Source organism: Castor canadensis, chromosome 11 (assembly GCF_047511655.1).
Source record: "Castor canadensis chromosome 11, mCasCan1.hap1v2, whole genome shotgun sequence".
NCBI lineage: Eukaryota > Metazoa > Chordata > Mammalia > Rodentia > Castoridae > Castor > Castor canadensis.
Window position 1 is genome coordinate 50445400 of NC_133396.1, and position 27255 is coordinate 50472654.

The 27255-nt window shown below is 56.6% G+C and overlaps 2 protein-coding genes across 6 annotated transcripts in view; one reads left to right on the forward strand and one right to left on the reverse strand.

The window, feature by feature from the left end:
- Rai1 (retinoic acid induced 1) overlaps positions 1-4732 on the forward strand; it is a 113581-nt gene extending 108849 nt beyond the window's left edge. For both annotated transcript variants that reach the window (XM_074046658.1, XM_074046659.1), the window contains 2 exons: positions 2811-2860; positions 3286-4732. In XM_074046658.1, the coding sequence (XP_073902759.1) occupies positions 2811-2860; positions 3286-3300 (65 nt within the window). In that variant the 3' untranslated portion in view covers positions 3301-4732. The remainder of the gene's footprint in view (positions 1-2810; positions 2861-3285) is intronic.
- Positions 4733-5224: 492 nt separating this feature from the next.
- On the reverse strand, positions 5225-26602 carry Srebf1 (sterol regulatory element binding transcription factor 1). 4 transcript variants are annotated; one of them, XM_074046661.1, is made up of 19 exons: positions 26333-26602; positions 12807-13283; positions 12278-12453; positions 12054-12188; positions 11757-11975; positions 11037-11151; positions 10575-10810; positions 10234-10444; positions 9940-10118; positions 9476-9737; positions 9227-9393; positions 8860-9028; positions 8247-8361; positions 7860-7969; positions 7641-7773; positions 7280-7445; positions 6658-6858; positions 6440-6548; positions 5225-6009 (listed from the first exon to the last, which is right to left on the reverse strand). In XM_074046661.1, the coding sequence occupies exons 1-19, from the start codon at positions 26421-26423 to the stop codon at positions 5780-5782; spliced, it is 3501 nt and encodes a 1166-aa protein (XP_073902762.1). In that variant the 5' UTR covers positions 26424-26602; the 3' UTR covers positions 5225-5779. The 4 variants fall into 4 exon arrangements, with proteins under 4 accessions (XP_073902762.1, XP_073902761.1, XP_020042588.2 ...); XM_074046660.1 differs by having other exon boundaries at positions 10234-10420; positions 10590-10810; positions 26333-26601; XM_020186999.2 differs by lacking the exon at positions 26333-26602 and adding an exon at positions 16640-16798 and having other exon boundaries at positions 10234-10420; positions 10590-10810.
- Between the last annotated feature and the right edge of the window lie 653 nt (positions 26603-27255).

Sequence of the window (27255 nt, forward strand, 5' to 3'; positions counted from 1 at the left end):
ACACCGTGTCTCCTACATCTTTATTGATGAGCCATCTTACCTGGCCCCACAGCACAGCCCCGGAGAGGCAAGGCACAAAGCTGGGCTTTCTCCCTCCACATCCTGTGGCCTTTTTCCTACCCAGGAACTATCTACCATCCCTAGGCCCCCTTTGGAGTGGGCACACAGGAGAGCCTGGTTCTGCCTACAGTAATGAAGACTAGGTGAGGAAGAGAGAGTGTACACTGGGACAGGTTTATCCTGTCTGAGCTGGGAGGGAGTCCAAGCATAGGGACATTTTGAGCCAGGCCTCAAAAGATCAGGGGAGGCAGACCATAGCTGCCAAGTAGTGGGACACCTATCCCTGACTTTGAGCCACATAACAAGAATCTGCAGAGCCACGGGAGCTGAGGCAAGAAGGGGGCTGGGAAGACATGATCAAGGCTGATGAACTAATACACTAGTCTGAGCAGGGGAGGATGGTTGCTTGGTGTAGGTAAAGTCATATATCCCAGAGGCTATGTTGGCACAGAGTCCACAGGACTTGATGTAAGCGGGGGGGAGAGGAGGGCGGTTTGCAAGAGGTGGGGGTGTTAAGCCTGACATTCAGCTTCCCCATGTTGGGGGAGGAGCTGTTTGGAGCAGAGCTGGCACAAGAAAATAGACGGGGTTAACTTCTGCTGCTGAGCTGTGGTCCCTTCTATTTACTGGCTTAAATAGCAATGCTTCCTTAATTCTCACAAGGGCACAGGCTGACTGGCATACTCTGTGGGCAAGCCAGCCTGTCTGCTCTGCATGGTCGCCTCCTCCAGCTGGCCTGGCACATCACTGTGGCAGTAGCAGGGTCTCTCACAGCCAGGGCTACAGACGCTACCAATCCTATTGGCCAAAGCAAGTCTCAAGTACAGCCCAGGTTCACAGGGTGCATGCCATCTCCCCATGGGATGAGCTGCAGAGTCGTGCTACAAAGGATGTGGGTATAGATGGGGTGACCCACCTGCCACACACAGCTGCTGGTCTACTTGAGGCATCTGTAGACGCAGGGAGCTGTCCCAGCTCGGATCAGTGTAGAGACACACTGGCGGTCAGCAGGTGGAGGCTTGTCAGGGTCCTGAAGGGGACATTGAGCAGCTGCCAGAGGATGGAGGGAGCCCTGGGAAACTGAGGCACAGCAGCCAGAGCAGATGAGGACAGGGCATCAGAAGCAGGGAAGGCTGGCACAGGCCACTGGCCAGCTTGGTGGGGGAACGGGGCGGGGGACGGTGCTGGGAAAGGAGGAATAAAGGGAACAGTCTTCAGTCTTGAGCAAACTGCTACTTTCCACCCTGTGCTGTTGTCCTGGTCCACCAGCCCTACACCCTTCCAGTTCTTACTAATGAACCCCACTTTGAGGCCAGCAGTGACTCCCAAGAGCAAAGGCTGCCACACCTTGGTGTCTTGTCAGAGCCCTCCACACTCAACCCAGGGTCATTTCATTAGGCCCAAGACACCAGGGCAGGAGGGGACACTGAGGCCTGACCCTCCCCAGCGACTGCCCCAAAGCGACTGTTGGGTGATTCGTGGGCAAGCTGATTTGGAAGTGGTGATCCCCTATGCTCAGTTTCCAGTGACCCAAGCCCTTGGCCCAAGCACCTGCTTCCGAGCCAGGGGCCCACTGTGCATGCAGTGGGTGGGCTTGGGCTCAGCTCAGTACTCTGTGGGAATCTAGCCCAGTCCCAGAGCTGTGTGTGGCATGCCTGACAGCTGACAGCCGCCTCCAGCCACTGGCCCTAAAAGACAACATCATGGGCAGTTTTCAGATCATGGACACCCCCACTTTCTAGCGGGGATGTGTGGAGAGAAGGGGAGACCATGGCAGAGAGGCCTACAGCCCTGCAGCTGGACACCCTGCTAGAGGGTGGACATTCACCCCCTTCTGCCCTGATACCATCCCTAATGTGAGCTGGAAGAAGGCTCTGGGGGAGGCAGCCCCTGGCCAGTGAGAGGGGAGGGAGGGGAAATGAGCCCAAAGAGACCTAGGGTGGAGGGATGTGGCACCCAGGAGAAAGCCAGGTCTCCCGAGATGGTGATAGGCCTGGAGCAATGCCTTGCACCATCGCGCCCCCTGGTCAGGTGGGCGTAAAGACTGACCCTACTCTGCCATCCTCTGCCTCTCCCAGGTAGGCAGTGCTCTGGACACCTGGGAGTCTCTGGGATCTGAGACCTTGTGTTCTCCTCCCCTTGTCCCCATAGGAATAAGCCCTTCCACCCCCAGCACCTGCTGTGTGCAGTGCACATAGGGGGAGGACCTGCCACAGCCGTGCAGCAGGTGACCTAATGCCCATTCTGCAGATGTAGAGACCAAGATTCCACTCCCAAGTCACCACCACACAAACACTGAGCACCCCCTGGGTGTCGGACTCTTCCTGTGGCTGGCCCACATACCTCAGAGAGCCTTTCTCTGGGGGAGGGAGACCAGGAGCAAGTAAGCCATATGTAGACCAGCCCATTGTGAAAGGAGGTGGTAACAAAAGAGGCCGTGGGAAATAAGGCAGAGGAAGGGGAAGAGCCTGGCGGAGGAGGAGGGGGAATTTGCCTTATGGAGTCAGGGAAAATCTCCCTGGTGCAAGGAGCTGGCCATGTGGAAATAGGCAGGGAGTTCCAGGTGGAGGTGAGGTGAGGGTAAAGACCAGCGGGTGGGGCAAAGGCCACATCACTTTGCATGGGTCCCTAAGATGGAGTTTAGATAGTGGAGGCCACTCTGGACAGCTGCCCTCAGCTCCCTTCCCACCTGCTGAAACACCAGCTAGCTCACCCCACATCTAACCACTGGAACTTCTCTTTGGTCACAGGTTGCATATTCATCGAAGAGAACTTTTCTTTGAAGTGTCCCAAACATAAGGTAAGTGTCCCCAGGCGGAAGGAGCCCCACTTCTTCGCCTCCTTTACAAGGCCCTCCCCTGACGTGCGGAGCCCCAGCCCTCCCAGCCCAGGCTTACCCACTCTGCAGCCGTAATCAGGAGGCCTGGGGCAGGCAGGTACATGCAGGTGGGAACGAAGGCTTTGTCAATGGGGCAGGTCTTGAGGGAGGAGCCCGCCAAGGGACCGAGCCAGAGAACACACAGGTGAAAGCTGACTGAGTGTGGTTGGAAGAAAAGCCTGAACTGGGGCGTGACACGGTCAGCACAACGAGGCCCCAGCTGAGCCCACCCGGCAGGGGGCGGAGCCTGTGTGGGCGGGGTCGCGGTGGGTCCGGGGAGGAACTAACCCCAGCACTTGTTGGCGAACCACAGTAATGGGGTGTGGACGTTCCCTCTTCTTCTGCAGAGGCTGCCGTTGTAATCCACAACAACGACCGGAGGAGCCACCGGAGCCCACCTGCCCGCCCGCCCGCCCGCCGCCGCCGCCGCCGCCGCCGAAAGAGAGGAGCCGCCTGCGTAGCCCAGGGCTTTTGAGCTGCTCCCGGCGCGGACCCAGAGCCGATCCTTGATCCGATTTCCGGATCTTGGATCTGGCCTCCTAGGGCTCAGACTTGCGGCCCTGGGTTGGGAAGAAAACCTGTTCTGGAGTCGCCTGCTCCCGGAACCAGACGGCACGGGGTGCGCCTGCCCATACCCCTGGGGCCAGACTTGGAGAGGGGAGACCGCGGAGTGGCCAGACTCCTCGGGGCACCCAACCTCTGGCGGGTGGGAGACAGCTTTAGCCCTCCCCGGAAGTTTCGAGACGACGTGGCACACATTCCTCATGGGTGTTACAGCCACCCTGGTCGGTCGTGGCATGTGCCTGAGGTTAGGGGTGGGGACCAGACGGCCTTGAAGGAGGGCGGCTCCTGGCTCCGTGGACCAGGCGGGGGAAACCGAAGCCTTCTGGAGAGGGCTGACGGGGAAGGGGGGCCAGAGGCTTTGGGAAAAGCTCTTCGAACGTGACTATTTGCCTTTGCCAAAGCTTTTGTGCGGGTCAGGCAAAGCCGGGGTAGTCGTGGGCCTATGCTCAGGGGATGCGGGCTCCCCGGTGTGGGCGGGACTGTGGGGCACCCTTTGGCTTCTGGTCGTCCCCTTTCCAGTTCCACCCCATCCCTGGATCCCAGCCCGGGAGCGCAATAAGAAAGGAGACCCCGACCCAGTGCACCTCCGGCGGATGCGCCGTCATCCTAATGCACCAGCGCCCACTCTGCACGGGAGCAGGAACAGCGCTAGATTCGTGTACAAAACCTGTGTACCCCTCTATATATATGTTACATAGAATGTATATATGTTGGGAACATGCTCGCTTTTCCCGTGTGTCGCCGCTGTGCGTCGTGCGCCCCGCAGCACAGAGCCCCAACCCGGCCCCTGTTGAGGATGGAGGCTCCCGCGATGCCCCTTCCCCATGCAGCACCACCGGCCTGGGCCAATCCTCACCAGTCTGTCCGCCTGTCTGTCCGTGTCCTCAGCTCTGTCCACGCTTTGATAGGCCTGACGCAGCCCCTTGCCTGGGGCGGCCCTAGCAACTTCCTGTACATATGACTGTAAAATGGTAAACGTGTGTATTATATCTGGCCTCGTTATATAGTGTATATATATGTATACATATACATATATATAATATATATGAAGACTGTAAATGTTAAGACGACTAGTGTTCTTATTAGTATATTGCTTCACACTGAAGATTGTGTGTATCGAGCTGTTTCTAAAAGATGTTTATTTTCCTTAAGAGTTAAAAAAAAAAAAAACAGTCATTGCATTCAGAAAAAAAAAGTCAATAAAGATACAACGATTGTTTTGGAAATGTGCGGGTGGATTCTGACCAGATTCCCCTGGGAGCTGGGACCAGGCTTTAGCTGGGGGATGAGAAGGGGGGGGCACAGTGTTTTTTCTGCCTTACTGTTTCAACAGAAGACTCCTGATGCCTATCCTATGTCCTCACCTGCCCATGTGGCCTCAGGTCCTGACTGTGGTACAAGGAGGCAATACCAGGGGACAGGAGATTGGGGAGGTGAGACACTCCAGACATACTGGGAGACCTAGGTTGTCACAATAGGCCCCTGAGGACAATGTCCTCCCATGGCACCCTGGGACTTGGTAGAAAGTAAGAGGGAGCTGAGACCATCAATGCTGGAAGGGTTGATGTGGCCCAGATGAGTGGAACAGGTCTGCTAACATGGAAAGGGGCAGATTGACCCTAGGTGGGGCCAGGATACCCTGCCTAGGTGCTGGGGAAAAAAGGACTCTGGTGAGCATGTCCCCCAGCTGAAGCACACACTCTACTACCAAAGGAACAAAGCTCAGGTTATAAATAATCTCATTCTTTATTCTGTACAAAACTTATCATCAACCTAGGAAAATAGTTTGCAAAAGGCAAATGAGCCTCTGAGGCCAGGAGGCTGGCTCACCCACATCTATACTATGTACAAGTCTCCCCAGAAAGGAGAGAAGACAGGGCCCCCCTCAGCTCCGCAAAAGGTACCCCTCTCCTCTCTAGACAGGCGGCCTGGCGGGCGTTGGTTGGGGGGAGCAGGGAGCAGAAGCCGTTAAGGTGCCTGCAGAGCTGGAGCACGCAGGCTGGCGGCTCGGCCCCTGCATTTTCCCCATTGACCACCAGAGGCCAGTACTAGCCTGGCTGCGGCTCGTCAGGTTGGTGAGCTGGCTGGCGGTGGAATCGCGCCCCTCCATTCTCTCAGCGCAAGAAAAGGCCCTCAGGGGCCTTCCACCCTCCAAGGAGAGTTCAGCTGTGAGTGAACTGTAGAGCCCAGGACACTGTGAACTAGGCCGCCGCGTGGAGTCTAGCTGTTCGTGACGGTAGAGCCCAGGACACTGTGAACTAGGCCGCCGCGTGGAGTCTAGCTGTTCGTGACGGTAGTCCCACCTCCCAGGCGCAGGAGCATCTGCTGGCAGTCGTGTAGCAGCCGGTGATCGCCGAGCTTCTCAAGCGTTCGCGCCGCCTCGGCCAGCATGCCCACGCGCTGCCCAGGCACCGACAGGAAGCCAGGCGGTAGGTAGCAGGAAGCCAGCAGCAACGCCTCAGTGTACTCCCTCCACGTAGGCCTAGGCTCCAGCTCTGCAGCTGAGCCTGTGCACACAAGGGTTGTATCAGAGATAAGACTCAGGCCTGGCCACACACCAGGAGGGGGCCCCAACCAGGCCCTGCCCCTGCGTGCGAGAGGAGGTAGCTGACCTCCCAGTGAGTGGACCTGCTGGGCATGTGAGTGCCATAGGTTCTCCTTTCCCACAGTTTCATGCACACACATGGAACCTCAGTTCCCTTCTCAATCAGGTGTGCAGGCAGTCATATCCCATAGTCACCCCCAATTGATTTCTCATCAGATACCACCATAAGGCCACCAAATCCCTAAATCTGTCACACACGGGTGTAGTCACCCTCCGTGTCCACCCGCTGGGCCTTTCCCACCTGGGTGTGCAGGAGGTGGTAAAAAATGGCTGCAGCTGAGCCAGCCCCCCTCCCCACCTTCCACCTGTATAGTTATCAACATTTGCCTCACCTTTGCCACCAGGGCCTGCCCGCCTTCTCAGACTACGGTCCAAGAGTTGGTGTGTCCTCGCTGGGCTGGCCCCTGCCATCAGCCGAGCAGTGGCCTCATGTAGGAACACCTGGGTGGGTAGGGCCAGAAGAGGCCAGGTTCAGGCCCAGCCCCCACTCTCCTCACACCTGCCGTTCTGTGTCCCCTCACAGTGATGTAGCAGGTCAGTGGGCACTCACCCTCCGCATGGCAGGCCGAAAGCTCTGTGCCAGACGCCTCAGGCTGCTCAGGTCCCGCTGGAAGCCACGCAGCTCCAGTGCAGAGGACTGGGGCCCACTGACGGCACCCTGGGCCACCTGGGCTGAGGCTGGTGGCTGCTGCTGCCGCCACAGGCTAGTGCGTACCACAAGGAGCAGATCACACAGGAGCAGTTGCATGGCCTGGGGTAGCAGGCAGGGTAAGGGTCATGGGGGGGCTCAGCTCCAGGAGGGACGGAGCAGGGGCCCGTGGTGCCAGGGGCTGACTCCGGGCTGCACTGCCGAGGCACTGCACCCGCCTCACACACATGCAATGCAACAGCAATGCACCGCGGGGCCGCCCACCTCTCCAGGCCCCCATGCCTGCCTGCCACTTGCCTGCCCATAAGCAGCCAGGCCCCCAAGCACGCCTCACCACACCCCTCCTCCTTGTGCTGGGGAAACTGAGGCCAGAAAGGGCAGCCACTCTCCCCTGGACTTAAGCCTTAGCAAAAGGAAGGTCAGTTGGACCCCCACAGTCCTGGGCTACTTGGGCTGACTCCAAATGACCAGGAAGCAGAGAACTGTGACCCTGGCCCAGCCAGGCCCCTACCTCACCCCTCACCTTGTCAATAGAGCTGCCAGTTGGTGTGGTGGCCAGGCTGTCTCGCAGGTACCCACTGGCCTTTTCACAGATGGCCAAGCTGGCCGGACCAGACTCTGCCTTTCCTCGGCCCAGCAGGGTCCGGGCAGCCTTGAAGGAGTGCAGAGCAGCCCTAGGCAGGGGTCTCCTGTTGGGCCCAGGGCAGAGTGTGGGTCAGACCAGGCCATGGTCCCTCTCTGAGCTCCCTGCCCTGGTTCTGGATTCTTAGGGAAGAGCATGGTAACCCTTTCCACCCAAAGCACAGGCTGGTGCAAGCACAGGGCTAAGGGGCTGGGAGAAGTGGCCTAGAGCTGGGACAGGGGAGATCTGGTTGTGCACTTACTCAGTCTCCTGCAGGGCTCGGGGCAGGTGCTCCACCAGTGGGTATAGTCGCTCGGCCGCCTCTTCATCCCGCTGTAGCCAGTGGATCACCACGGCTGTCAGTGAGGCCCACCACTTGGCCACAGGGTCCGTGCCTGCAGAGGAGGGAGGGGCATCCTGACCCTCAGCAACACTACACTGAGGACTTCGAGGGCTTCAGGGCAGGGGTCTTGGGGCTCACCAGTGGTGGCGGCCATGCTGGAGCTGATGGAGAAGCTGCAGGCGGGAGCTCCAGCCGCATCGGAACAGCTGTTCAGCAGCTGCAGGTACCCAAGGGCGTCTGAGAATTCCCTGGGGTGGGAGACAGCTGGCTGTGAGGGCAGACAGCAGGGGTCCTGGGAGTCCTGGGGAATGCTGGTCCTCCCCGCCTGCCCACAGAGCACAGCCTGACCCCATGGCTCTGCAAAGGGCCACCGTTACCTCCTGCTTGACTAGACAGAGGCCCTGAGGACATGCAGTGAGTGGACCACAGTCCACACTCGGGCCACCCACAGAGGCCCCTGAACACGGCCACTCGTAAACTCCACATTGGAAGATCTTACCTGGAGGGGAGCACAGGGACACTTACCTGTCCCCATCAGCTGCCACAGGGCTGGGGCTTGGTCTGGGCTGGGCCACACAGTTCAGTGCTCGCTCCAGAAGATGCTCTCGGAACAGCTGAGTCACCCGAGCAAGAGGGTCCACTGTAGGCAGGGGACATGAGTGGGGTGAGGGCAGGGCCTACCCTCCTCTCCACAATCAACTCCCCACACCAAGGCCTTCCTCCTGGAGTGCTGGGTCCACACTGAAGGCTGGTCCAAGGTGGCAGCTTGGCCCTGGAAACAGCAGCTCCAGACAGGTGGAAGGTCCAGCCTCTGCCCTTGGGGAGGACAACACTGAGCAGAGAGGGAGTGTGCTCTATGCTGGCTCCAAAAGGCAATCCACTTGACCTCAGGCCTGCCTGGGCTCCACCCTTTCCTATCTCCATAATGGTGGGGCTACCTCCCCAGTCATCTCGCTGCCTCTGATCCCTATGCTGCTCTAAAGAGGCTCAGTGAGAGATCCTGCGGTTCCCACACCACAGCCCATAGCAGGGAGGTGACCTGGAGTCAGTGGAAATGTCCAGAGATGCAGGGAACAATGAGGGATGTGAATGGAGGACAAGGCACAGGACAGAGGAGAGATATGGGGGTAAAGAGCACCTGGGTTCCCGGCCAAGCTGTACAGGCTCTCCCGCGGGACACTGCGCACGGCCCAGTCCCCATCCACGAAGAAACGGTGGCCCACAGGATGGCAGAGCCACTGCATGGCAAGAGGCACTGAGCCACTCTGCGCCAGGCAGGCCTGGCGGGCACTACTCAGGAAGAAGCGCTGTGGGGGAGGGGAGCTGGGCTGTCACACTGGCCTTGGGCAGGGGCTCAAACCCAGACCCTAGTTGAGACCATAGCTGGGCCTGGAGCCCACCTGGTAAACCGGCTGCCACATCTTGTGCAGCTCTTCGACCAGGAGCCAACCTGAGAGCTCAAAGACAGCCCTAGCCCCAGCCCCATCAGTCTACCTCCCACTCACTGTTAGGAAGTGCAAGGGCCTCGGGAGACTGGTCTTGACCCTCAGGGCGGCAGCCACATAGATCTCTGCCAGCGTTGCCATGGACACAGCATCCCCTGCACACTCCGCCAGGTTCAGGGCACTCAGTGCAAGGTTAGTGGCAATGAGGTGCCCACCCGTGTACTTCCCTGGAAAGCAGGTGGGGTGTGAGCCCAGGAGGTGACAGGAAATGGCAGGGAGTCCTCAGGCCCAGCTCCCACCCGGTCTTACCCATGGCGTGCAGCTGGTGCAACTTATGGTAGACAAGGGCCGCATCTCGGGCACTGGCGCGCACATCTGCCCTCAGAGCACAGTCCCTCTGCAGGCGCCCAGCCTGGCCTGCCAGCCAGCGGCCCACCCAGAGGCGCTGCAGCAGGTGGCGAATGAGGTTCCAGAGCAGGCTGCAGGCCAGGTCCAGGTTGGAGGTGGGCAGGGGTCGGCCTAGTGCCCGTAGGGCAAGCCACAACTGCTGGGCAGCCTGCGCAAAGTCCCCCTAGGGATGAAGGTTTCCCAGTAAGAATATGGCATTAGAAGGTCTCCCCTCTGTCTGGTGCCTGAGGATCAGAGGGTTCTGAGGTGGACAAAAGGGGAGCATGGGGGCAGACCTGGGGAGAAAGGGGAATGCCTGGCACCTGTCCATCCTGGGGCCCTGCTGCTGCCCCGGCCCATCCATTCTCCTAGGGTGAGTCCTTTACCCGGGCCAGGTCCAGATCAGCCTGCTTGCGATGTCTCCAGAAGTGCACAGCCGGGCCTGAGTGAGGCCGTGTGACTGGCTCCCCATAGATGAAGAGAAGTGCCAAGGAGACCAGCACCAGAAGCCCATTGGCTAGCCAGACCAGGAGGGGCAGCAGCCACGGTACCCAGCTGGGGCCATCTGTGAGCAGAGGGAAGGGCTGAGGACACAGATCCCGGGAAATACAAAGCTCCACATCCACAGTCGGGATCCACACTGAGACCCTCCCAAGGATGCCCAGGCTGGCATGACTCACCTGTGCCCTCGGCCCCCAACACACTGCGCCCAGGACCATGGTGGACATCGGCGGCATTGGAGGAGCTGCCTAGAAGGGAGGCCAAGGGGTTGCAAGACAGACAGAGGAAAACCAGCACACACAGGGCCAGGCGGGAGCGGTCCAGCATGCCCCGGCTGTGGGGTGATGGCAGCTGCTCGGGCTTTATCTGGTGGGAAACAGAGTGGTGAGGGTGGGGCAAGCCAGCTCAGAAGGTGTGGGCTCAGGCCTCAGCTTCTCTCTAGGAAATAGGAGGAAGGGTCCCTAGGAAGCCAATTCCTGACCCAGTCCTAAGACTCAGAGGACATCCCCAAAGGGGTAATGCAGCAAGGCCCAACCTGGCTGTCCTCGAAGACTGGGCTGTCAGGCTCGGAGTCACTGCCACTGCCACCACTGCCACTACCCCTGCTGCCAAAGGACAAGGGGCTACTCTGGGAGGGCGAGCCAGCATCTGAGGGTGGTGGGGTCAGCGTGTCTACCACCTCAGGCTTCACACTCTCTGTGGGCACATCTGCACTTCCTCCACTGCCACAGCTGGACACCAGGTCTTTCAGCGACTCTGCAAGTAAAGGAACAGGGTGGGGTCAAGGCTGAACACCTCACCCCAGGCCTAGGGCCTTGACTGGGAGATGGCCTTGCCTCTGAGGCCCTGGAAGCTGGGGCAAGGTGTATTATGGCTAAGACCAGTGGATGGCCAGAGCTGATCAAAGGGATAGAGCCAGAGCTAGGGACAGCAGTGACAGAAGAGAAGCCAGAGGCAGGGGGAGAGGGAGGCGTGGACTCACTGCTTTTGTGGGCAGCAGTTCGAAGATTCAGATTCTCCTGCTTGAGTTTCTGGTTGCTGTGTTGTAAGAAGCGGATGTAGTCGATGGCCTTGCGCAAGACAGCAGATTTATTCAGCTGTACAGAGAGAAAGAGAGGCCAGCTGGTCAGTCAGGCCTGACTACAGGCGCCTAGTAGGAATGAAAAGAGGTGCTGTGCAGTGCAGCTGCTTCAGGACCTTTGCACTTACTGTTCCTTCTTCCCATAATATTCCTCTGCTAATATCCCCTAATAGTACTACGTCCCAGGGAAGAATAAGGATTAACATGGGAACTGCATACAAGTGTCTGGATAGTCACTGTTTTTTGATTACCATCTTCATACCCCACTCTCTCACTTCCTTCAGGTCTTTACCTGTATCTCACCATAGCGAGGCCTTCCCTGACCACCCAACTTAGATCTGCAACTCTCACTACCCCTCTCCTGCGCTGTCTTCCTCCCCAGCACCACATGGACCACTTGAACACTGATTTCTTCATACTGCCAAATGTCCATCTCCCCCACTGCAATGTCAGTTCCTTTACTGAGATCCTCCCCTAAAAGTTTAGCCAAAAAAGTGGGGCTACTGGGCCCATTTAGGCTGCAGCCTGACTCCTGTCTATCCAGGCTCAGCTCCATCCTGCTATCTCATCTTTCTCCTTCCAGGGTTACCACAGTGCATCCCCGCAGGCCTATATCCGTACCTTCGCCTCAGTGCCCACCACCAGGTCCTTGAGCTCCACAATCTTGTCATTGATGGAGGAGCGATAGCGTTTCTCGATGGCGTTGTGGGCTGTGCGCTTCTCCCCTCGGCTCTGGGCTAAGCCCGCAGCCTTGCCAGCTGCCAGCCGGTTGATGGGCAGCTTATCAGCATCCATGACCAGCGGCACTGTGGCCAGGATGGTTCCACCACTCACCAGGGTCTGTAGGGTCAGACACATGTCACCAGGTGGGTGTGCTCAGGTCCAGCCCCACACCCTCTGCCCTCCCACGCCACCCACCTGCAAGGGTCCTGCCTGCACAGCTGTGCCAGGAGCCAGGGTGCTGATGCCCGCTGCCTTCACAGCCCCTACATCTGTCTTCATGGTTGTCAGCAGCAGTGAGTCTGCCTTGATGAAGTGGGGCTGCAGCAGGACCTGGGGGTATGGGAGATGGCTTGGCTATGAGCTATGTCCAGGCAAAGGCTGCTGCCTCCTGACACCCAGCCACACCAGCACCCACTCACCGGGACCTGCTGGATCTGTGAGGTCACAGTGGTCGTTCCAGCTGCTGCTGTGGCTGTCAGCAGTTGCTGAGGACCCACACTCTGGATCTGGGTGTGCAAGGAGACGGGCGGGACCCCTGGCAAGGAAGCCAGTGGCAGGCCAGGCAGTGTCTGCTGGGCACTCCCAGAAGGGGTCCCTGCAAAGAAGCAGGACTGCAGGTCCAGGCTGCCCTCACCCACATTCAGCCTGCCCTGCAGGTATCTGTCGTTATGGGCCTGGATGAGTCATTATTCCCATGGTTTCCCTGCCTGGGCTCTGAAGCAAATGTGCCAGCTTCCAGCTGGGCCAGGGTGGGGGCCTTGCTCAACCCAGCACGAAGAACAGGAGTACTGCAGGCCAGCACTGCCAGCCATGGGGCATCTCAGGCTGCAGAGTGAAGACCCAGCTCCTAAAGCTGCCAATTCCTCCACTAAGACTTAAGCAGATGATCTTTCTGTGTCCTTAGCAGCCCCCTTCCCACCATCCCCTCCCACCACACTCCCCCCTTACCTGTGGAAAAGCCTCCAGGAGGGCTAGAGTAGCCCAACACGGGAGTAGAACTGAACTGTGGCGGGGTAGGGGCAGAGGCAGGGGCAGGGGCTGGGGCTGGGGCTGGGGCTGGGGCTGGGGCTGGGAAGCTCTGGGACAGGAGGGCCCCTGGCAGGGGCTGTGGAGCAGAGGGTTGCAGGATGGTTAATGGCACAGGCTCTTCTTTGACACCAGGCCCAGGGGAGAAGGGGGGCACAGATTGGTACATCTTCAATGGGGTGGCAGACTGGGGAGGGATCAAGGGTGGGGGTGCCACCTTAGGTCCCCCTAGCAAGGCTTCTAGAGGGGAGCTCAGAGAGGCAGGAGGTGGGGACAAGCTGCCCGGGGAACTGGCACCAGGGCTGCCTGGGTCTGTGCCCCCTACCCTGCCCCCTGCATAGGGTGGATCAAATAGGCCAGGGAAGTCGCTGTCTTGGTTGTTGATGAGCTGAAGCATGTCTGGGAAAAGAAAAGGGTGTGTGAGTGACAGTGAAGCTAGTGGGACTGTCCCTGAGTGGCACTTATTTGCATGCTCCCTGTCCACACACAGCTGTGCATGTGTGGGCAAAGCTGCAGCCACAGAAAGCCACCCACAGGAGCCAGTGCTCCTAGACACAGCCCTTTCTCAGGCACCTGTGACATGTGACATGATGACTGGGGCACATGTCATATCCGTGTGACATCCGAAAGCCCTGGCCTCCATCAGACAGGGCAGGTACCACCAGGCTCCTGACCTACAGGCCTGGGCCTTCACACTGGAGGCAGCTAAGACTGCCTGCTTCTAAGCATGAGCTCTCTCACTGCCTGATGTTTGCCTGCTGTGTGACATTCTCAGCCACAGCACACAGTTGGCCTGTGCTCTTTCATTCATTCACTCATTCTTTCATTCAAGATAAGGTACTGTTCCTGACCATGTACAAGACAGACAAAAAAATACCTGCCTTAGCCAACCACAGTAACACTCGCCTATAGTCCCAGCTACTTGGAAGGTTGAGCCCAGGAGTTCAAGTCCAGCCTGGGCAAAATCAGCAGGTTCTGTTCTCTACCCCACCCTCACCAAATATAAAAATGAAAGTAAAATAAAAATCCCACTCAAGCTGGGCACCGATGGCTTATGTCTGTAATCCTAGCTACACAGGAGGCAGAGATCAGGAGGATTGTGATTTGAAGCCAGCCTGGGCAAATAGTTCACAAGACCCTATCTGGAAAATCCCCAAACATACAAAATAAGGCTGGTGAGGTGGCTCAAGTGGTAGAGTGCCTGCCTATCAAGTGTGAGGCCCTGAGTTCAAGCCCCAGTTCTGGAAAAAAAAAAAAAATCCCCACCCAGGCCAGAACCAAACAACTTTCTGAGGAATGCCCTCTGTCTTTGTGGGTTTTTGTCCTACATCCCCAGCTCCTGTCCTGTATCTTCATGGGGACAATGGTAATGAATTTTTTTTTTTTTTTGTGGTGTTAAAGTTCAAACCCTGGGTCTGCAGCATGCTAGGCAAGGGTTCTACCACTGAACTGCACCCCAGCCTGTGAACAGTGGAAAACTTTCACTCCTGTCTTCATGGGTCACCCACCTCAGAATGAAGCTGCTCCACACACACATCCACACTGCATTATAGACTCCAAGTGGCTCCAAGTGCTCATGCGCAGGAGGTAACAAACCTTTCCAGGTGCCTCCCCTGCTCTTTCAACACTCTGTCACCAACCCCTCTAGCACCCACCCCACCTCAGACAAAAGGAGTCCAGAGACTCAGGGACAGCCTTGCCCTAGCCCCACTTGGGCCTCAAGTTTCTCAATCTGTGAAATGGGTAAATGCCTCACACACTCAGCAGGTCCAATTCTTGGGAGGGGGATGGAACACAGCAGCCAGAGGAAAGAGGTAGGCCCAGGGCAGGTGGTACACAGACACAGAGGGTCTTCACATAGGTGCAACCGGTTTCACGCCCCACCTACCCACCACTCATGGGCTCTTCCTTCAAGGTTGCTCAGGGAGATCTTCAGGACACAGGATTAGAGGACTTTAGAGACTGCTGAGGAATGGGGAGGACATCACCTCCTCGATTTGCAAGAGGAAGGGAGGTGCAGAGAGACAGGATGCCTTGAGGCCCTGAAAAGGTGGTAGGGTCTTCCATGTCTACACTCAAGCCCCCCTCCTCCCAGGGCTGCCCAGGACTCCCTAAGAGGAATAGTGGATAGAGAAGACCTCCAGGAGGAAGCCAAGTCAGAGAAGGGTCCTCATCCCCACGGGAGGAATCAAAGGGTGGGGGCCATGCCAGCAGTGTGGGTCTGAGCCACCAACGTGGAAGGTGCCCAAAGCTAGGCCCATCAACTTCCTTCCTGCCACAGCTCTAAGAAGGTACTGTACAGAATGTGTGCCCCATTCTACAGTGGAAGAAACTGAGCTGCAAACTTACTGGCCTAAGGTCTTACAGAGACAGAAGTGAGTTCAAACTGACCTGACCCCAATGACCCAAGTGCTAGTTACTACCCATACCCAGAAGGTTCACTCACCTACCATGGAGGGCCAATAAGGATACCAGAGTTCAAGAAGGGCCACACAAAGCCCAATAGCATGCAGTGGGATTCCAACCCATGCATACAAAAGCCCATTCCTCAGCAGAACAGATAGAAGTTTAGGGCTGGGCCAGTTGCCGGTCACGTAGCCAACCGGTGTGTCTGTGTGTTCTGGGAACAAACCCAAGCTCTGCCGACAGCAAAGTGGCCCGAGAACCCAGGTCTGGCCATTCAGGCTTTGGTTTCCTCCCTATAAAAGCAAGTGCTGTCTGTCCTAACAACTTTCTCCTTGCACAGAACAGGACACAATCCCTGTGTCTCAGCCCCAGCCTGGCCATAGGCCCTCTCCCCCAGCTGGCGACTAGCAGCCTGGCTGGCTTAGCCCAGGGCCCTCTAACCCAGTCAGGTAGGCCACCTACTGGGTCAAAGAGCTCCACATGATCCATGAGCACAAGCCAGGGGGACCCCACTGCTCTCAAGTTCCCAGGCCTGAGCTTCATCCCTGCCCACCAGCTGCCCACTACTTGAGGTAGGGATGGCTCAATACCTCCTCTCATTGGGCCTCGGGTTCCTCATCTGCACAAAAGGAAGAATTAAACCCTTTTTGGAAGTGTTGCCTGAGGCTTTGACCAGCAGAGTGCGGTCTCAACATTGCCTTCTGATAGGTGCCCAAGCAGGAAAGTAAGTGCAGCAGGGGGCTTCCCTAAGGCTATGGACAGAGCAAAACAGGCTGGCAGACTCAGCCTCCCTGGATCCTCAAATAAAAACCCTTTGGGAACCCTCCAAGTTTATGCAGGTCACACAGTACTTTTAATTACAGGATCTCCCACCTCTCACTTCTGTCCATGTAAGCCTCTTTGGTAAATGGGGGGAAACGGAAACTGAGGCCAAGAAAGAAAAACTGACAACTTGGACAATCCAGGGCTCCTGCCTTCTGCCGGCGCGGGGAGGGGGAGGGGTCCAAGATGCCCACAAGATGTAGGAACACCAGATAAGTCGGACTCTCCGGCAGACAGGACAACTGGCCCTACCCGGACGGGAAAGCAGAGGCTATGGAGAAAGCCACCTTAACCCCCTTAGTTCCAGGGTGCTGATGTCGGATCCCTAAGCAATTCTCCCCTAGGGTTTCAGGAGGAACTAATGAGGTTGGGGGTGATCCACCAACTTCCCCAGCAACTCGGGAACCAGCACACAGTTCGGTCAAGAAGGGGCTACCACGCCCCCCTATGTAAGAACCTGGCACGGTGACCCACAGCGGAGACTGAGACAATATAATAAAGGAGTCGGGGATCCTCCAAAAAAATACCTTCGAATGTGCAATCCATGACTCGGCGGTCTGCGCCCCCCGCCCCCTCGGGGCGTCCAGGTGACTGGCCCAGACGGCGTCCCGGTGACGACTTCACCTGTCAACGCTTAGCGAAGTTTTAAAGCTCTTAAAACACCTAGAGGCGTCCGCTCCGCCCCGCTGCCGGCCCCGCCCCTCCTCGCCGCAGGCCGCGCCCCTTGTCCCGCCCACCCCGGGCCGCGGGCCGGGAATGGGGTGAGCGCGCGCGGCCAATCAGCGACCGCGCCGCCGACACACTAGGACCCGCCCTACCCCCCCTCCCCGACCGCCGGACTCAAGTTTCACCCCGCGGCGCTGAATTGGGTTGGGGTTACTCGCGGGCGTCCGCCTTTAACCCGCTGGACGCCAGCGTCCCCTGGGGTTACTGGCGGTCACTACCCCGCCGCCAGCTCCCGCTAGCTCCGTTACAGCCTCTAAGTGCTGCGGGGCGCGGGGTCAGGGCAAGGAGGACCCGGGAGTCGATACTCCAACCCCTGGAGCTATGTGTTCTAAGTCGTTGGCTCACCGACTAACCTGAGCGGGCCTAGACCAATCTAAGCCTCAGTTTACTCCCCCAGGAAACAAGACAATCGTATCTCCTGGCATCGAATGGCAGAAGCAACAAAGACAGTGTGGGTACAGGCGTTTGATTAAGGCCAAGGTCTGCCGGTGGTAGTGCGGGGGGGTGCAGGGACCTTCCGTTCCTGGAGCAGCCCCAGGATGGAACCACCACCCACCCCACGGAGGGTGCTGATGGTCCAGGATCTAGGTCACTCGAGAAATTGCTGCCTAGAGTGAACAAGGGAAAGCTCTACTCCAGATTACATATACAGTGTATCCTGACTCGCATCACAGGCAAGGCCAGTGATGTCTGTCCCCCCTCAAGGCCTGACAGCCCCCCCAGCAGTCAGGGCCTAGGAAGCCAGGAGAGGGAGTGACAAGCTCAGGGAAGTATTAGGCCTGTCTCCCTGACTGACAAGGATAGATGTTCACAGACAAATGACCAGAGCCCCTCCAGCAGCTCAGGCTTCTGTATCTGAGTAGACCAGCAAGGCCTGTCAGTATCAACAACAGGATGGCCTCCATGCTGTTGCAGCCTGGGGAAGGCCAGTGCAGGGGTGGGAGGGGAGTGGGGGTGATAGCTCTTCCTTTTCAGGACCCTAAGCTGGAAAACTCATCTGTCTCCCTTACAGGCCCTCTGCCACCCCTCCAGGCTCTTCTTTCACAGCCTGTGAGAGGTTCCAAGGACAACGTAAGTCTTTTCTGGCACCTCTACCTCCCTCTCCACTCAGTCTGAAGGTGCTCACACACTCCAGCACCCAAAAAACAAAAGCAAAGCACTGCTCTTAGGAAAGACTCTGACTTCACTAAGACAGGAAGAATCAGGAACCAAAAGGACACATGGCTGGAGTCCAAGCTTGAGTTTCCCAAAAGCTAACCTCCCAGTGTGGTCCTTTTACTGTTCCCATTTCTGAACCCAGAGTGTGGCAGGAACAAGCAGTACCAGAGCCACCAGGGACCATGTCAAGTCCCTGTCCTCTGTCCCTCTGGATTGAAGAGTGTGGGTGGGGGAGGACAGTTGTTCACTGATTCCCTGAGAGTGGCAGGCCTGGGGAGAGGGGTTTTAGAGAAGAAGGACAGACTGACCATGACCCATGCACAGGTGCAGGACCAGGGGAGGGCCTGGGTGATCACAGGCACCTGGTGGCTTGTGAAGGTACTGTCCAGCCTCTCAAACTTGTGGCCTGACCAGACCCCCACCCCATTCTCTGGAGCCAGATCTGCAGGCCTGATTCTGCAACTGTTGGTAGCCAGGGTGAAGTCTAGGGGTAGAAACCCAGCCAGCTCCACAGTCTCTTCCCAGAGAATCAACCAGTAACCGCATGCCAGGGCCTACTCTTCCTCAGTGCCTCCTTGCTGTGGGTCCTGGAGCAGGTCACTCCCACTCTTTGAGCCTCCAGGTCCCATCTCTACCCATCAAGTCTCCAGGGAGAGCAAGTTTGTATAGCACCCACCACACAGCAGGGTCTCAACCAAGGTTGCTCACTCTGCAACAACTAGAATGGTCTAAAACTGGAAAGTCCGGTAAGTCTGAGTCTCATAACCATTTGATGGGGATTTTTTTCATTTTGTTTTGAAAGAGTAATTAACAGGGTCAGACTAAGGTAAAGCAAGAAAGGCTGCTAGGATGCACAATTTGAGGGAGAGCCTCTTGCCTCACCTGAGTGAAGGACTGGGCTCAGTGTCCTGGGACTAGGTCTCCAGAGGTGCATATGGCACCCAAACTCTGAACCATCTGCAGGCACGCTGAGCACTGGGCTCTCCCTCAGCCCCCCACCCTGCACATTCACAAGTACTTTTGGCTCCCATATGCTCTGATCATAGAGAAAAAGAGGAGGCATAGCCTCAGTGGGCCCAGTTGCTCCCTATCCTTCGCCTTCCCAAGCCTGTGAGGCCCCAACAACCCCTCCTCCCCAGCCTGGATCCCCTTTCCCCTCTTTTTCTCAGGCCCTAATTCTAGCAGGATTCAACAGGAAACTTGGACCCTACTCTGCCTCCAAGCCTCTTCTGCTCTCAGCAGAAAAGTGGGCAGCCTTTAACACCCTGGCCCACTCATGCTATGAGGTACACCAGAAGTTGGAGGGTCTCCAACTTGCAGCCCAGCTCTGACCATCATAGAAGCCTACAATCTGCCTACAACCCACAACCCACATAGCACAAAGCCTTGCACCTCACACAAACTCAGCTTGCACTCCTCCTGGGACAGGGAGCTTACTACCTCCCCACCCACCCCCCACAGCCTGGTCCATGAACCCCAGACCACTCTCCCTGGCAGTATTTGCAGCCCTTTCTAGGTGTTTATGGTGTGTTAGTCTCAGGCCTGGCTCTGGGGGCCAGCTGCACAGCACAAAGACCTGCTTTCATGAACCCTCCGTTCCAGCAAGGGAGACTGGCAGTGTACTGACAATGTGGGTGGTGATGAGCACCACAAAGTAATGGGGGTAAGGCAAAGAGAGGTCAGGGGCCAATGTAAATGAAGTGGTCAGCACAGACCACTTCTGAGTGACTGGCTGTCACCTGCACCAAACACACTGTCAGAGATTTGAAACTGTCCCATGCAATGCAGATCAGAAAGGTGGCACAAAATGTGAAGAAGGATTAATAGTGTGAGTAGGTGTGGCACCACCTTTGGGGAAGAACATGAGACAATGGCTCATGGGACCCTCAGAGCACACCATCTCTGCCTGCCTGATGGTAGGGGACAGGAATTGTGGTTGCCACATGTCCACAGCTCACACCCAGCACCAAGCCCCTCCTTGATCTTTCTGATAACTCGGGTCAACAGGTACTCCTGTCCTCAGCTGGTTATGTATGGGACAAGGGCACAGGCTGCCCTTTGTGTGCTGGAGGCTGCCCTGCCCTGGGGGAGCAAGTGAGTGCTGGCTCTTCCTGAATGGTAATGGGCCAATGGCTGGGGTCCCAGCTGCACCTGGGCCTGGCGCCCTCTCTACAGATAAGGAAACTAAGTTCCAGAGCTGCAGCTGCCAAGTGAACAATCGGGGACTCAAACTCAGCTCTGCTGACCTGGGGCCCACTCTGCCAGGGACAGAAGTGAGTCCCAACTCCACCTGGTTCTGCTCCAGCCTTCCTGGAGCAGCTGTCACAGCTCAGTGTGTGCAGAGTGCACAAGCAGAAAAGACAACAGAGCACTCTGTGGCTCAGCTCTGGGGTGACCTCCCCCAGGCCTTCCTTACCATTCCACTCCCTAGCCCACTCCCACCTCCCTTCCAAATTAGAGGCCAGGCCTTGGCAGGGGCCCCTCAAGGTAGAACCCAGGCCTGAACCAGCTGTGGGCCCAGGCTCACCCAGCACAGGGAGAACCACAGTCAGGGGTGTGAGGACTGCAGCCACAGCTGCCCCTGATGGTCTCTAGCCATCCGGGCTGATTGGTTCCCATAGAGCTTCATTCCCTGCCTACTTTCTGATGGCTATCTAATGCCATCAGAGACTATTCTCTCTTCCAGGAATGTCCTTCCCACTGTCCTTTGTCTACCTGGCAAATTCCTATTCTTCCCTCAAAACTTACTCTGATTATCACTTCAGATCCCTTGTTTGGGCCACTCCATGCACCAGCTCCTAACACACTGGCCTTACTGTCCAGTAAGACAGTTACATGTCCTCCTTCCCTGGCTCTCTGGAGCTATAGGGGTGATCAGCAGCTCTGAACACAATCTGGGATACAGCAATTCAGCAAGATGCTAGTCAGTATTGTCAACAGGCAGGCTGAGCTGGGGGCCCAGGACCTATATAGATCATTCTAGAAGTAAAAAAACCATGTGCCAAGTGCAGTGGCAATCTGGGGGGGGGGTCTCCTTGTGCCACACATTGCTTAGCCTCTGATCTCAATTAGCTCAGCTGGTCCCCAAAGAATTGATTCTAGTAAATTGTTTCTGTTACATTGATAAGAACCTAAAGGTCAGAAAGGTTAGGACACTTATCCAAAGTCACACAGCAGGGCTGGATATGAATACTAGCTCCCAGCCTTCAAGGCCTGGAGCCCAAGCCAGAGCAGCCTGGAGACGTAAGACTTGCAGGAGACATCTGAGGCAGGGGTGTTAGTCATTTAGGAATAGGGTGGGCTTCTCCAGGCCACAAGTTCTTCCAGCCCCAAACCCAGAAGGCTCTACACCTGGAACCAACTGAGCCTCCCTTCTGAACCTCTGACCAGGACCCCTCACCCATGACCAGTCTCTCAGGCTGCCTCCAGGGTCAAAGGGCACATCCAAGCTGGGGTATAGCTCAGTGATATAGAGTGCTTCCCTATCTTTCATGAGGCCTTATGTTCATCCCTTGTCCCTCCACTAACCTGCAGCTGGCAGAAGACAAAGCCAGAGCCACCTCTCTGGCTGGTACAGCAAGCTGACCTGTGTCATACCAGTCATCAGGCAAAGTCCTGATCCCAGGCCTCAACTGACAGTGACCCCTGCTTGGAGCTGACCTGGTCACATAGGATGCTGTCCAGGTAAATGACTGAGGGGTAGAAGGTAATGAGCTCCCAGCCACCTGGCTGCCTGTCTCCCTGGACCCCCTCCCAGCACCCTCCTCTCCATTCCCCCAACTCTCTCTCCTCAGAGACAAGTCCTAGTCACCATCTCCTGTTCTGCAGTGGAGATCTGTCTCCCTCACCACCACTCAGGGTACTTTCCCTGGGAGCACCAGCAAGCAATTCATGGCAACACTGCAAGGGCTTTCTGCTGCCCTGAGGTTAGACAGACTGAATACCTACCAGGCCTGGAAGGAGAGGCCCCTCACAGGCTCCACCCCTAAGGGGTTCTGGACATGTGGGTGAACAAGAAGGGCTTCCTACCAGGGCACACTGTGCCTGGCTGAGCGGTGGTTCTGAGGACTGGCAGTGACGCAGAAGGGGCAAGGCTTGGTGAAACTTGTAGGTCTTAAATGCCATGCTGAGACAAGGTTACTTTATTTGGGGGGCACTGGGGAGCCTCAGATAGTGAGAAACCTGATAATTACATGCTGGGAGCTGGGCCGTCGCCACTCGAGACCTGTTTTCTAAGGAGAGCCTGTGCTTGAAGGGACTAGGGAGAGAACTGAGACCCCACAGGAAGGGGTGTGGGGTGGCAGAGCAGATTCAATGTGCCCTCTCCACAGGGCAGGCCAGACATGCACAGGCTGAGAGCAAGGCACTAGGGCAGGGTTGGCCATGTAGGGAGAGGTATCAGGGCTGGGCATAGAGAAGGCAGGTGAGACCCAGGAGAGCTTCCCAAAAAGCCACACTGAACGAGAGCTTGGCAGACATCTGCGGCTCCCCAGCAGAGCAACATGGAGGTCTTCAAACAGAGGAGAGTGAACTGTCATCAGGACCAGCCCCCATGGGGGATGCAAAGGCCCTCTTCCTGGCCCCCAACCAAAACTCTGTCCTAGTTCGCCTCTACTGTGCTTACGAACTTGTGCAAGATCTGATAAATTAAATCTCAGTGGGGAGGTGAAGTCTGCCTCAGCTTAAGAGTAATCCCCAGCACATGTTCAGAGCTGTCCTCAAGTCCCCTCTCCCTGAGCCTCCAGGGACAGGGAAGTAGCAGGACTCGAATTCAGGAAGCACTCTCCAGGGCAGTCCCACCCTCAAGTCCACTCATGAGACAGAGGGTTTGGCTAGTCAGGCAGCAGCCAGTGGGACTCAAGGCCCTGGCTGGCTCCTGTGCTAGTTTTATGACTAAAGTGCTGCACTGGGCTGGGAGGGGGGAAAGGGTTTCAAGGCTGACCCTTCTTTGACCCACTCCCAGGCTCCCAGCATAGTCCCACAGGAGCCACTGCCCCCAACACCTCACCCCCAGGCTCAGGATCAAGGGGGTTAAAAGCCCAAGCCTAGGTTCTAGACCCTACACCCTGGATCTGAATCCTGGTTTCGCCCTGCTGTGGCTGTGTGGCTGTGGGTAAGTTACTTACCCTTTCTAGTCCTCAAGGAATAGAGATGAAGATCAGAGGTCTACTCAACCGAGATTGACAGGATTAATAGAGATCATCAACACATTGCCTGACACACTTAGTGTTTCCCTGTTCATGTTAGGATCCCCCATCCCACCTGCCAGAGGGAGCATCCAACTCAAGCTGACTCTGCAAGGCTTCTAGCAGCATCTAGATCCCCTTCCTGGCAGTGCGGCCCTGCCTTGATGCCTCTCAACCCTCCTTCCTCTCAGGGGATCTGGCCATCTTACCCTCAAGTCACCTCTCTCTAGACCCAGCCATGAGCCTCACAGAAGCTTCGAAAGCAGATTCAGGTCTCTGCCAGCACTTCTCCCAGACAGAGCCTTGTCCTATGGAACTCAATGAAGATCTGGGCACATCATGGCCTCCGGCTGTCTACTGCAGCACAGCTTATGAGAACAAAACAACCTAGACGTCCATCAAACAAAGGATCAGGTGCATACACGAGGGAACTGGATTGTTGTTTGGCTACAGACATGAACAAGCAGGTTACAACCTGCTTGCAAACCAACAGACTCCACTGTAGTTATAAATAACACAAGAGGTGGGGGCACACCTGCATCCTAGCACTTAGGAGGCTGAGGCAGGAGGATCAAGTTTGAGGCTACTCTGGGCTACACAGAGGTCAAGGTCAGTCTGGGTAACTTAGCCAGACTCCTGTCTCAAAATAAGACTTAAAAAAAGGCTGGGGATGTAGCTCAGTAGTACAGCACTTGCCTAGCATGTGCAAGGCCCTGGCTTCATTCCTAGTACTGCTAAATAACAAATGAGTAAGTAAGCAAATAAGTAAATAAGACTCAGTGGTTGCCTGGGGCTGGGGCTGGGGAGGGGTAGGGAGGGAGGAGTGTGAAAAGGAACTGTGAACAGGTATGAGGGCTCTTGGAGTGACAACAATGTACAACTGCCGATCATACAATTCGATAGATTTTCTACAAATTTTTGAATGGTACCCCCAAAGTAGATAAAGTCTTAATGGCATTTATTGTGTGTGTGTGTGTGTCACTGAGAATGGAACACCGAGTCCCACACGTGATGCTAAGCAAGTTCTCTGCTACAGAGCTACACTGTCAGCCCTTCTTTTCTTTATGGTTTGAAAATTATAACCTCAGCCAGGTACCAAAGCACAAAAAGGACACACCTGAGGTACCAGTTACTCAAGAGGCTGAGGCAGGTAGATTTCTAAAGCCCAGGAGTTCAAGGCCAGCCTGGGCAACAGAGCCAGACCCCATCTCAAAAAAAAAAAAAATTTATTATGCCTCAATAAAGTTTTCAAAAAGTTCATGAGGAACCATGTTCTGAGGACAAAGCAAGCTCTAATGTGTGGGAAAAGGATGAAATATTTGTTTTCTGAAAAGTTATTTTGTATTTTGTTTTCTATTAAGACATATTCAGTGTTTTAAAAAGTGCATGAGTATGCAGCCATCCCAACACACACACACACACACACACGAAATAACCTCTCATACTATCTCTGGGTGGTGGGTTTAAGAAATATTCTCTTGTTTTTGCCCATCTGAATTTTTGAATTTTTCTACAATGAAAAAATGATGTGTAATTGTTAAGAACAGAATGTTTGAAATAAAAACTGAGAAATTCTCCCATATGGTGGGTAAACCTGAGCCCCACCCCAGCAAGAAGGGGTACTTAGTCCTCAGGGGACCCTGATTGTCCTCACAGACTAGTGCTCACTTAAGTGAAGGGCCCCTAAGTGCCCCAATATCTGAGCCTGCTAATGATTCCACCCTCCAGTGAATGAGAAAGATATGCCAAAGCAGAGGCCTCAAACCCACCTCTCTGGAGGGGAAACAGGCTCAGTAGGTGAGAGGGCTTGTGCAAAATGGCAAAGGAAGCAAGAAGTGCTAAGTCCAAGTCCAGACCCCAAGCCCACCTCCTCCCAGCTGGACCACAGTGCCTCTCTGACTGTAACATAGGGCCAGGACTGTGGAGCTGGAAGCTGAGTCAGTGGGGCAGGATCTGGGTGGCTTCCATGTGTCTGCCAACTCCCAGGTTCCATGGACATATCCATCTAGGTTGTGGGACTCCAGAAAGCTTGGTGTTGTGCTCTTGGCTTCAGTTTCCCCATCCACCAGGACAACTTAGCGGTGTTGCTTAAGCTCAGCAACAATCTTGGAGAGTAATTTTCTGAGGGCGGGGGGGCCTTTGCTTTGCCCCATCCAGAAAGTGGAAGCAACAGCCTTGTAGCTAACACCGGTTGCCACCCAAACCCCTTCTGGGTGAAACAACCAGAGTGGAGAGTGGCTCAGGGACAGAGTACTTGCCTAGCACGGGAGGCACTGAGTTTCGTCCCCAGCACCGCACAGTACCCCAGCCTCGCCTCCTTTGCCTCCCACTAACTCCTCAAACACGCTGTGACTCAAGGCCTTTGTCCTTGCCTTGCCCTCGGCCTGGGGAAAAAAAAAAAAACTTTCCCTGCTAGTTCTGGGGCTGACCCTCAGGTCTCAGAGGCTCAAGTCGGCCCAAAGTGACCTCACCTGACCACTCCACCCAAAGGAGCCACATCCCCGTCACAGGCCAAGGTGTAACTAAATATCCTCACGCGAGTTTTTTGGGGGGATTTTTGTGATCCCAAGAAGAGAGGAAGCCCAGTCTGTCTAAGGACCCTCGGTGAATATACCGGTCGGAGTTCAATAAATCTGTCCAGAAGCGATGCCCATCGAGAATCCGAAAATCGAACCCGAGGGGGTAGGGACTGGAAGGCGAAAGCAGCGCTGCGCGCACGCGCAAGAACTCCTGGGCCGAGCTGAACTCTCCGGCCAGAGGGAATGACCGAGAGTAACCCCATGACGTCACGGCGGGCCGGGGCGGGGCCTCGGCAACGCCCAGGTCCCAAGCTCCAGCAGCGTCTGCCACAGGGCTGGGACTCACCGGCCGCGCGGGACAGAGCTCGGGACTCCTACAGACGCACGTGCCTCAGCCCCGAGACGCCCAAAGACCCTGGCGAGGCACGGCCCGGAAGTCCGCATCTCGGAGACCCAGGGTGGGACCCCGAGGCCCACAGCGCTCAGCCCAAAACGCCGAGAAGCCCCGCGCGTGCATAACAACACGCAGCCGCCGTCCTCCCGCTCCACGGCGCCCCGCGCAGGCTGCCAGACAAAGGCCGGTGCCGCCCCGCGCCCTCCCTCGCCTGGAGCCCAGCCGGCCCAGACGCACCTTCGATGTCGGTCAGCAACGCCGCGTCCAGCTCGCACGGCTCGCCCAGCGCCTGCTCCAGAGCCTCCTCGCTGAAGGGCGGCTCGTCCATGGCGCAGCTGCCGCCTCCGGGCGGTCCGCCGGGCCCACAGCCGCACAAACCTGTCCCAGGAGCGCCGCGGCCCCCAGCCCGCTGCGGCTGCTGCTCCGCGCGTTTGCGTCCCACCTGGCTTCGGTGGTGGCCCGGCGCCCTCGAAAAGTTCTTCGGAAACTGGGTTCCCTGGGCAGCGGCTCACGGGGCGGGCGGGGTGAGGCGGGGCTTGTGTGGAGGCCCCGCCCTGCCGGTTCGACGGCCCCGCCCCACCTGGGAGAGCCGGGGACCCCTTTGCTCCCCGACTGCACAGAGAACCTGTGCAGAGCGCCTTCCTGTCGCTGGTTTTACCCAGCCTCACACACACACACACACACACACACACACACACACACACCGGTCTCTGGCAGGCTGCTGCAGGTGCTCGTGCAGGCCACAGCCCCTCTTCTGGGCCTCAGTTTCTCCAGCACCAAGCAAAGGGGCTGAGTAGAAGTCCCAAAACTGGGCCATCTAAGACGTCTCTGGACTGTTGGAGACGGACTGACAAACCTCACTTCCTCGATTTTTGCTCCTTAGAACAAGTCAAACCAAGTTACAGCTCTCCCTAGACTTGCTTTGTGGCCTCTGGCAAATTACACCACTCTGTGCCTCTGTTTTCCTTATCTGTACCAAGAACCAAATGCTGTCTCGGGCTCGCTGGGAGGTTAAGTAAGGATGATGTGAAGGGGTATACTGCCTGTGATCACCCTGTTCTCCGTGTGCAGGAACCAACCGGAAGACTGCCCTGAGGAGGGGAGTGGCCCAAGGGAGAGCCTGGAATTTCCCTTCCTGTCTTAATCTGCTTTCCTGCAGT

Bases quoted from the DNA above. Each gene is read 5' to 3' on its own strand.
- Srebf1 (XM_074046661.1), bottom strand. From the start codon at position 26,423: ATGGACGAGCCGCCCTTCAGCGAGGAGGCTCTGGAGCAGGCGCTGGGC. The intron at 10,119-10,233 runs GTGAGTCATGCC...CTCTGCTCACAG, and splicing joins GTTGGGGGCCGAGGGCACAG to ATGGCCCCAGCTGGGTACCG. The intron at 7,970-8,246 runs GTAAGTGTCCCT...CTCCCACCCCAG, and splicing joins GTGGCAGCTGATGGGGACAG to GGAATTCTCAGACGCCCTTG.